Below are 10,062 nucleotides of genomic sequence, written 5' to 3'. Positions count from 1 at the left end.
TTCCCCAGCCACCATGGAGGAACGGAGGGGGAGATTCCTGAACTTAACCACCCTTCGTCAAAGGGGGAGTGAGGTGGGTGGCCTGGCGCAAATGTTTTGGACCATGGCAGTCGGGCTAGGTTATAATGATGCAGCACTGAAAGACTTGTTTAACGATTGTCTGGATGACCCTTTGCCTCAATGGGAGATGAAGGGGTTGGAGATCCTGGACTTTTGGGGGTTTACCCATTACCTGCGCCATCGTGCTCAGTGGGATACATCAACCACACCTGAGTCTCCAGACAAGATGGCCGCCAGCCCAGCGCCACAGCACAGGATGGCCGCCAGCCCAGCGCCACAGCACAGGATGGCCGCCAGCCCAGCGCCACAGCACAAGATGGCCACCAGCCCAGCGCTACAGCACAGGAACAAGATGGCCGACAGCGCCACAGCACAAGATGGCCACCAGACCAGCGCCACAGCACAAGATGGCCACCAGCCCAGCGCTACAACACAAGATGGCCGCCAGCCCAGCGCCACAGCACAAGATGGCCGAATCTACACCTGTGTTGCCAGACAAGATGACTGACTCAACGCCTGAGTCTTCCGTCAAGGTGCCACCGACTCGCCATCATAGAGGGCGGAGGAGGAGACAGGCGTCTACCGTTTCTCAAAGCCCGGAGGACGTTCCCGAGCAGGCCGCTGCCATCAAGGTGGACGTTCCCGAGCAGGCCGCTGCCGTCCAGGAGGAGGTTCCCGAGCAGGCCGCTGCCGTCCAGGAGGACGTTCCCGATGCCGAGGCCAAGGTGGTGGCCGAGGCGGTGGCCGAGGCGGTGCCCGATGCTGTTCCCAGAGGTCGAGGCGGTGCCCGATGCAGTTCCGGAGGTCGAGGCGGTGCCCGATGCAGTTCCGGGAGGCCGAGGTGGTGCCCGAAGCCGAGGCGGTGCCCGATGCCGAGCCCGAGGCGGTGTCCGAGGCCGTTCCCGAGGCGGTGCCCGTGCCCGAGGCCGCTCCCGAGGCGGTGCCCGAGGCCGTTCCCGATGGGGTGCCCGATGCTGTTCCCGATGGGGTGCCCGATGCTGTTCCGGAGGCCGAGGTGGTGCCCGAAGCCGAGGCGGTGCCTGATGCTGTTCCGGAGGTCGAGGCGGTGCCCGATGCCGAGCCCGAGGCGGTGTCCGAGGCCGTTCCCGAGGCGGTGCCCGTGGCCGTTCCCGATGGGGTGCCCGAGGCCGTTCCCGATGGGGTGCCGATGCTGTTCCGGAGGTCGAGGCGGTGCCAGATGCTGTTCCGGAGGTCGAGGCGGTGCCCGATGCCGTTCCGGGGGCCGAGGCGGTGCCCGATGCCGTTCCGGGGGCCGAGGCGGTGCCCGATGCCGTGACCGAGGCGGTGCCCGAAGCCGGCCCGAGGCCGTTCCCGATGCCCGAGGCCGTGACCGAGGCCATTCCCGATGCCGTGACCGAGGCCGTTCCCGATGCTGTGACCGAGGCCGTTCCAGAGGTGGTGCCCGAGGCCGTTCCCGATGCCGTGACCAAGGTCGTTCCAGAGGCGGTGCCCGAAGCCGAGGCGCCTCACGTCTCCACAGGCCGTCCAGAGCACCTTCAGGTCTCCACAGGCCGTCCAGAGCACCTTCACGTCTCCACAGGCCGTCCAGAGCACCTTCACGTCTTCGCAGGGCCTCCGGAATGGCAGGGTCCGCTCTGGTTGCTCAAATGGCGGGTTCCTCCCTGGCCGTCGGCACAACTGGAAATGACGGATCCTCCGTGGCCACCTGAACTGCCTGCCTGTCCCTCGTGGTCCCCTGAACTTTCGGGTCCACCCTGGCCCCCCTGAACTGATTGATCCACCTTGGCTACCAGTGGAGCCATCGCTGCCTGTCCCTGTTCCCCTACACGGGCCTGGCCCTCCATCCCTCCCCCTGTTCTACCTCCACCAGTCCACCTCCCTCCTGGTCTTTTTGTTTTGGTTTTTGTTTTGGTTTCTGAGGAGCATCTGGTAGCTGCTCCTTAGAGGGGGGGTAGTGTCACAGTGTCTAATTAATCATTGCACTCAGCCAATTCCCCATTAGTATTGTCATTTCCCTGTGTATAAATACCCCGGTTGTTCTGTCATTGTTACGGAGTCCTTGTTTAATGTCATCCTGGTTTTTCGTGTTTCCTTGTCGTTGTTTATGTTTCTTGTTTTTGGACTGCTTACCTGGATTGTGACCTTTGCCTGGCTGATTATGATATTTGGATTATCCCAATAAAACACTGCAATTGGATCTACCTCTTTGTGTGCGTGTCGTGGCAGATCGGTGTTATACCTGCAGATGTTTACACTTAATGACGTGCGTAGGCGCTCTGAGATGTTTACTACATCAGCACACCTTTTATATGTTTTGTGTTTGAGTTAATTTATATAGTAATGTAGGCAGTGTAATGGTTTCCAGTAGTTATTAATCTCTTTACTAGTTGATTTACGTCAATCGTTGTGATATTTTTATACTCATTTTTGTATTTGTTTATTTTGTTACAGAATCACACAATATTTATGCATGATTAATAAATAAGATATGGAGTAGTTACTGGACGGAGACATTGCTGTCCTGACCCGCAACTCATAGCCATCAGTTTATCTGAACTAGTCAGACAGAAAGAGAAAATTACAGTAGTGTTTGTTTGTTCTTGTCAACTGTGTCAACAGCCTTAAAAGTTAGTATTTCCATTTTATATACATATCTGGGGGTACAGCTGAGAAAAATAAAGAAATAAAACCCTGATGTGGTGCATTACTCACCTGAGGAGAACAACAACAGCCAGTGGCTTTACAGGCAAATGCTGACAGACAGATGGAGATGATAAACTCAAGCAAGGCGAATAACAGCAACACACCCCTGATTCCCCCGAAGAGAGTCTGAGAGAAAATATAACATTAATACAAATGATCATACCAAAATCAATCATAATTACTACTCACAGTGCTCAGCAGTCCAGAATCGACCATCTTTGAGGTTCATATGAAGAGTTTGGCTCCAAAACACTATAAATTAATTTTGATTTATTTCAGTAAAAATGTGTTTTCTTTACCAAGAAAGTGGCCAGATGAAAACCACCATTTTCTGTTTCAAACTTTCACATATCATCTTTAGATTATAATAATATTAAAAATTCAATTGTGATTTTCAAATATTTATTATAAAAAAAAAAAAAAAATGTTTTTTTTTCTAAAATGAAATCTATGATGTTTGTTTGTTTGTTTTTAAATGCAATAAATCCATTGAATCAATATGACAGTTATTTTTCATATTGAAACTGTTAAAGATACACAAAACATAGTAAGTTGATCCACATACGACAGCCTCTGAACTTGGTCAAAACTAATCTACATACAGACACTGGACTAAAAATACATTCATCAGTCATCGCTCCCAACATGAATTCAACGGATCATCTTGTTAATGCTATAAATTAATTACAACAATAAAAGTAAATTTCATCATGAACAAGAACATGAACAACATCACATTAAACTACAGAAATTCCAAAATGACATTTCCCTTACATTCAACTTGCAAAAGTGTATTCATCTTTGCCATGTTACATTCATTTAGTTGACTAGTGCTATGTGCTGTATTAACAAAAACATAAATGCATTAATAAAAACACTAACACTGACAAGCTATGCAATATCGCATTCATAATTGGATGCGATTCATTTAATGAGCGCGATAATGCTTAGCTTGATCCACGACTATGTGTATTAAATGCCGCTCCATCTGAAAGCATGAAATGGAGATTTATCACAGAATCGGATTTACTGACGAGAAGCGCATGACAATCACATGCAATTTATCATGCAGCCCTTGTTTGTTGATCACAAAGTACAAAGTAGATGAGGAAAACTAGGATGCCGGGTGTATTCAGAGCACTGCCATTACTGTCTAGAGTAGGTGGAATGGTGCGCTATGATTGGTTGAGCGGATATATCGCATTCTGTAGAGAAAGGAGACTGGCTTTTCTCAAAAAAAAAAGGGAGAAAACATGACAAAATAACTCGGCGGATATCGCATTTTGCGTAAAATTAAAAATGTACTTTTCAATACCGACCAGATACAATACTGATTTTGGAGGAAACTCAACTCGCGTTTTGGAACCAAACTCTTCATACATTAATATAACATAAGAGGGCCAGATTTACTGAACAGGGCAAATTAACGTGAGAGCGCAATCCCATAGAAGCAATGGTGAGAGTAGAAAGTTCATTAAAGAACATAGAAACAACATCTTGTTTCCTTAATGACAAAAGAAAAAGAGAAGGGGTTTAAGAAATGCTTTTTTGGGAATTAAATTATGGCACAAATACTGGTGCAAACCTTAAATCGTAGTGTGTGATTTATTTAAATACTCTTCTCTTGTCAAGTTTGTGTTTAAAAGGAAAACTCTTACAAATGGAAATACAAAAAGGTCACCCCCTAAATAACTGTGCTTATCATTGCTGATGTTTCGCTGCATGTCTTTAGTTTTTAACTCAGAAAGAGGGTTTGCGCTGACGAGCTGTTAGTAAATCTGGCTCTTATAGGTCAAACTGGGCTGAGTTTACAATTAACGTATAATTTCAACTCCTTCTTGCGTTGTAAATGATCTATAAACTACTGGTGAAATGGCAGATAAAAAGAGTGAACAGATGAGTGCAGATTAAGGCTTGTGTACAGCTGAACACACAGTGATATTACTGTAATTACTACATAAATAAATATGAATATAAAAGTTAATGACATACCTCATAATTGTCTATGTAGGAACAGTCATAATGATAGCAGTAAATGTATGGCCCTATAACCAAATCCAGAGAAATTAAAATAATGGCAATGCCGGCGGTTATAGTACTGAAAATGTTCATTCCAAGTGAAGCATTCACCTATAGGGAGAAAACAAAACATAAAACAGATTAATAAATTAGCAAGAACTTTAAAGCTATGTCATAGATGGAAAATTATATAGAGTGATAAAAATACACTACTTGACGTAAAAGAATAAATAAATTAATAATAGCCTCCAGCAGCAATCATCATGACCAGAGCATGTGAGCGAAGCGGAGCGGTTTTCCGCTCTATGGACGTGCGCTCCACTCAGTCGCTCAACCGCCCAAGCAAGCGCTCCGTTAATATTCTGCTCACGCTCGCCGTAAACCAATTCCCACTCAGATCACGCTCCGACATAACATTTCTCTAGTAGGGCCTATTTGTTTTCTGTTTGTACCGAAACTGTCTAAAATTATGCATGCTGATAAATAGCAATTATCATGTTTCAAAACGAAATTCTTACATTCTTAATTTTATTAATTGTATTTATTAAAATGTATTCAATATATTAATATAATCTTAGCAAACACAGCCTAGCTAAAATGCAAAAAATGAAGAAGTGTATTTTTGTATTTTCGTTCACTTTATTTCCATGAAAATAGCTGCTGTTGTTGTGCGATAGAACATTCAAAACAGGCTCATTAAAACACAAACGCACACACACATGAGATGAAATGTGCGATCTTTACAAAATACACCTGGATTATAAAGCCTGTGAAAAGCACACACAAGATAACATGCACTAGGATTTTGAACTGGGTTGAGCGAGCGCCGCTGAGCGTATTGAGCGAGTGGAGCGGAATCTTCAGAAAGGCTCTCAGTGCTCTTAAGGAAATATTACCGCTCCGCTCACATGCTCTGATCATGACTTTACAGTCCAGTCAATCTTCACTGAATTGTTTAGCTTATAACAAATATACTGTTTAAGGTACAACTGGAAATCCTGCCTCTTACTGTTAGTAAAAAAAAAAAAAAAAAAAAAAAAAAACTGCTTAGTGTAATTATTTACTGTCTAAGATACAGTGTGTGATCATGAGATATGTGGTGTATGTAAAGTTTTGATGAATCACATATCGTAGGATGTGGAGTGTGAAGGTGTGGCGTTATCATTTGCAGCTTAAAATTGTCTACACTTTATAAACTCAAAGCCCTCAGGTTTGCAAAGGTAGAAACCAATTAAAAAATAAAAGATTTAGGAAGAAATATGGGACTGTTCTGCACCATGTACAAAAAATATTTAAGAAATGTTGTTATTGCATTGACCCTACCCAGAAGAAAAATAGGAAGCATTCTCCAAAACTTGACCATGGGTTTCAGCTTAGACAACATGGGACTTAATATTGGCCTTAAATAAACTGGAAAAAAAATTGTCACCTCAATTCCTAGTTTGTGTTTATGCTTAACAATTCTTGCACACGGACTAGAGTACAACAACTTAATCCACAGAATGAAATAGTTTCCAAGATTAATAATAATAATACACTTTATTTATAACACACTTTATATTTGAGCAGAATCCAAAAGTGCTACAGATTAAAACAAAAAAGAAATGTTAGGAATCAATCAAAGGCTCTGTGCTGTGTACATACCAAACACAAACTGGAGGGTGAATTAATTTTATTTTCGGCAGCAATGCAGAGTGAGCCTGCGGTAATGTACTGAGAAGAGAGAGAAAGACCAAAAATTAGGCTTGCGCTGGAACATTATGTAACTTGTATTGAAAGACAGAACACTTATTTGTATGACTGTTTCTTACGATGACAGATCCCCAGTAAGGAAGTCCACTATAGACAAAGATAAGTTCTGCATAAACTGTAGACACAATGCCTAACAGGAGAGTCAGCAGACCGATCATTATCTGGACCGTCTGTGAGGGACAAAAAGAATTCAGAAAGTGTGAGAAGGACAAGAGAGTCTTTCATGAAGGGAAACACTATAATATATACAATATAAATTTATAGCATCTGTAGTTATGGATTTATGATTGTACTAGAAAAATATCACAAAAATATTCTGCAAGTACTTGCGGATGTGTAAGATTGGATTACTTCACATTTTTTGATAGTTTGCAACTCCTAAAACATTGTTCTCTGTGACTGAAACACTGTAAAGTTGAATGTTTTGGGTTTACGAGACATCTCTCACCCCAAGGGCTTTCGGCTGGCCTTTCAGAAATGCCTGAAGTCCATGAAGAGGTGAAACTCCCGCCACCTGTTGTACATAAACAGGAGCATTTGTCGTAACAGGTGTTGGTTGTGTTGGCGGTTGCATCTGGATGACGAGCGTTGAAGAGTTCATGGGTATGACAGTGCTGGACATTCTGGTTTCTGAATCTCCAACTGACCTGTACAAAATCAGAAACAGAAGGAGCTAATCTAATGTGAAGAGGAAGACTGTTCCAGCGTCTCGGACCTGCAGTTGCAAAAGCACGATCACCTCATTTTTTAAGTCTAGATCTCGGCACGATGAGCAGACAGATACAGATGGAGCAGGTTTGATAGGTATTAAGGGACCAAATTATTGAGGGCTTCATAAACATATTAGAATTTTAAAAATAAATTCTATATTTGATGGGTAACCATTGCAGTGCATATGAAATAGGAGTTACCGGCTCATACTTGCGGGACCCAGAGTGTAGTCTAGCAGCTGCGTTTTGCACTAGCTGTAGACAGGAGAGGGAAGACTGAGAAGCCCCACAATAAATTGAATTACAGTTATCTAAACATATTTGTATGTTTGTTAAAAATGGAAGCCAGAGGCAGCATTTACTGGGTCAACAGAACCGGCCCTAGGATTGATCCCTGTGGAACTCCACAATTAAGAGGTATACTAAAGGAGGTCTGTAGACCAATATTAACACTTCTATAATGTTCTAAATAATGTTCAGTTTCTTGCACAGAACTATCGTTTAGCTTGTTAAGACCTCAATTTATCATCAGGAGCCACAGCTATTAAAGGGGTCATATGATGCTGCTATTTTTGTGTATTGGGTGTAATGAAATGTTTATGTGGTTTAAGGTTAAAAAACACATTATTTTCCACATACTGTACATTATTGTTTCTCCTCTATATTCCGCCTTCTGAAACGCGGTTCCATTTTTACAAGGCTTATCGCTCTGAAAAGAGAGGTGTGCTGTGATTGGCCAGCTATCCAGTGCATTGTGATTGGCCGAATGCCTCAAGCATGAGACGGAAATGTTACGCCTCTTAACATACTGTAACACCCTGTCCGCAAAAAAAAAAAAACCCAATATAAAACGACATGGCAGTGGCGGAAACAACAAGAATAAAAGGTACGCCTTCTTTCTTTGCGTGAACATCTGGGCGGCGTTATGAAAATCTTCCCATATACTGACGTAGAGATGTGGGGGCGTGTTAGAACGAGTCGTTTCAGGGGAGCATGGACGAGTCTCAACTTTTATAAAGAATTTCTCTTTGGATTTGAGACTTTAGTCTTTGCAACTTCACAGATGTTCTTTATTCACCAAGAGCTTGTAACAGAGAAAGGAAAATTTGAAATCGCATCATATGACCCCCTTTATACTTGTGTTGCTTTTTTGACTCTCAAATCGACAGTATCCATTGATTTCCATTTAAGAAGCACCAAGGACCATGATTTCAACTAAAAATCTTTTTTAGGCCTACTGTTCTACTGAAAACAGAAACCTCAGATGGCCTGAGGGCGAGTATATTAACAGCTAAATTTCATTTCAGGGTGAACTATCCCTTTAAGGGCGCTGCGCTTAGACATTTTTCCTGCCTGGGACAGTCTTGCACACTTACTTCCTGTCATGTGCACATGTTCTATATTTGGAGACTATAGACAGTCCCTCGATCATGACAAGCTGGCGAGCCATTATCTAGCAACTCCTGCTTCAACTTTGCCATGTGAGAGACTATTTTCACTTGCAGGACACACAGTGCACTAGAAGAGGGCTGCTCTGGCACCTCACAATGTTAACAACCTTGTATGCCTTAGCAACTGGTTAAATGCTGACTAGAAAAATAGTCTTCTTTGTGTTCTGTTTAAGCTTGGCAATAAGGAAATTGAAACTGATTAGAGACTGAAACATACATATGAAATAAACATGCTAAAATCAATAGTGTATGTTTAATTTCACTACAAGTGTGCGTTTAATCACAGTTAATAACACAAAAAGGTTGTGATTAATCATAATTAAATAATTTAACCTATTGATAGCCCTAGTTTTTTATGTTTTGTCATAATTATACTTGTTACATCAGGCTTTTATGAGCATTTTATTTTTTAAATTCATGTATCAAAAATGATACAGCAGGCTTTATTAAGTTAAAAGGACAACACTTCAGTTTCTGAAAGGTCATTCAATACCGTGATAAAAGCTTCAACAGTTATTTTCATATGAAAATTGCTTTCCATCGAATCATAAAATTACTACCAGAGCACAAAACAAAAGTTATTATCAAAGTTCTCTTTCTATAAATTACACAACCCAGTGGTTCTTGAGGTCAGAAAAGTAATAAAAATGGTAGGTTGCTGTCTGTGATATATTTTCATTTCAAAACAACACAAGAAATGCCACAACTATACTCCTATCCACTAGGGCTGCACGGTTATGACAAAAATCATAATTGTCGATTATTCCCTTTAAATTGTAATTGTGATTGTTAATTACAGGTGTGTGTTCAAAAAAAATAGCAGTGTGGCATTCAATCACTGAGGTCATCAATTTTGTGAAGAAACAGGTGTGAATCAGGTGGCCCCTATTTAAGGATGAAGCCAACACTTGTTAAACATGCATTTGAAAGCTGAGGAAAATGGGTCGTTGCCTATTTTGATTTTCTTTCCACCACACCAGAGGATCTGTCTCAGCATTAATGGAAGACTCGGGCTCCTGAACATAAGTTGCGATTTCTGTGAGCACCCTTTCTGGAACAGTCAGTGTTGAAGCAGCGCCTGTTTTTCTTTTTAATAAACTTGCTAGTGTTTTCCTCCTCGGCGCTTTCATCCTTATTTCCTCCTTCCTGTTCTGTCACGGGTTGCGCTGACTGTTCTCTCCTACCCAAAAGGACCGCTTCTTCCTCAATTATCCTCCTAGTCTCATCAACATTTGGATCGTACCTACCCCGGTAGCGCGGGTCCAGGAAAGTCGCCTTGCGCATAAGCTCCTTGCTTTCTTCAGGCAGCGCTTCATATTTCTCATCTAAAATAGCTATGATGCCGGCTTTTAGGCTGGCTGTCAGTTGTCCATCCTCATTTGATG

General features: G+C 42.6%; 1 protein-coding gene across 1 annotated transcript in view; it reads right to left on the bottom strand.

Annotated features, from left to right (window-relative positions):
• Positions 1–2,178: 2,178 nt before the first annotated feature.
• The window catches only part of LOC122140653 (membrane-spanning 4-domains subfamily A member 8-like), a 12,213-nt gene continuing 4,329 nt past the window's right edge, over positions 2,179–10,062 (bottom strand). Inside the window, exons 2-6 of the mRNA XM_042745139.1 lie at positions 6,965–7,163; positions 6,576–6,686; positions 6,409–6,477; positions 4,738–4,875; positions 2,179–2,871 (exon numbers count right to left, since the gene is read on the bottom strand). Of these exons, the coding sequence (XP_042601073.1) occupies positions 2,671–2,871; positions 4,738–4,875; positions 6,409–6,477; positions 6,576–6,686; positions 6,965–7,138 (693 nt within the window). The 5' untranslated portion in view covers positions 7,139–7,163 and the 3' untranslated portion in view covers positions 2,179–2,670. The remainder of the gene's footprint in view (positions 2,872–4,737; positions 4,876–6,408; positions 6,478–6,575; positions 6,687–6,964; positions 7,164–10,062) is intronic.

This window comes from Cyprinus carpio, chromosome A4 (genome assembly GCF_018340385.1).
Source record: "Cyprinus carpio isolate SPL01 chromosome A4, ASM1834038v1, whole genome shotgun sequence".
NCBI classification, from domain to species: Eukaryota; Metazoa; Chordata; class Actinopteri; order Cypriniformes; family Cyprinidae; genus Cyprinus; species Cyprinus carpio.
Note: the sequence above shows the minus strand (reverse complement) of the source record. Positions and strands in the feature narration are given on the sequence as shown.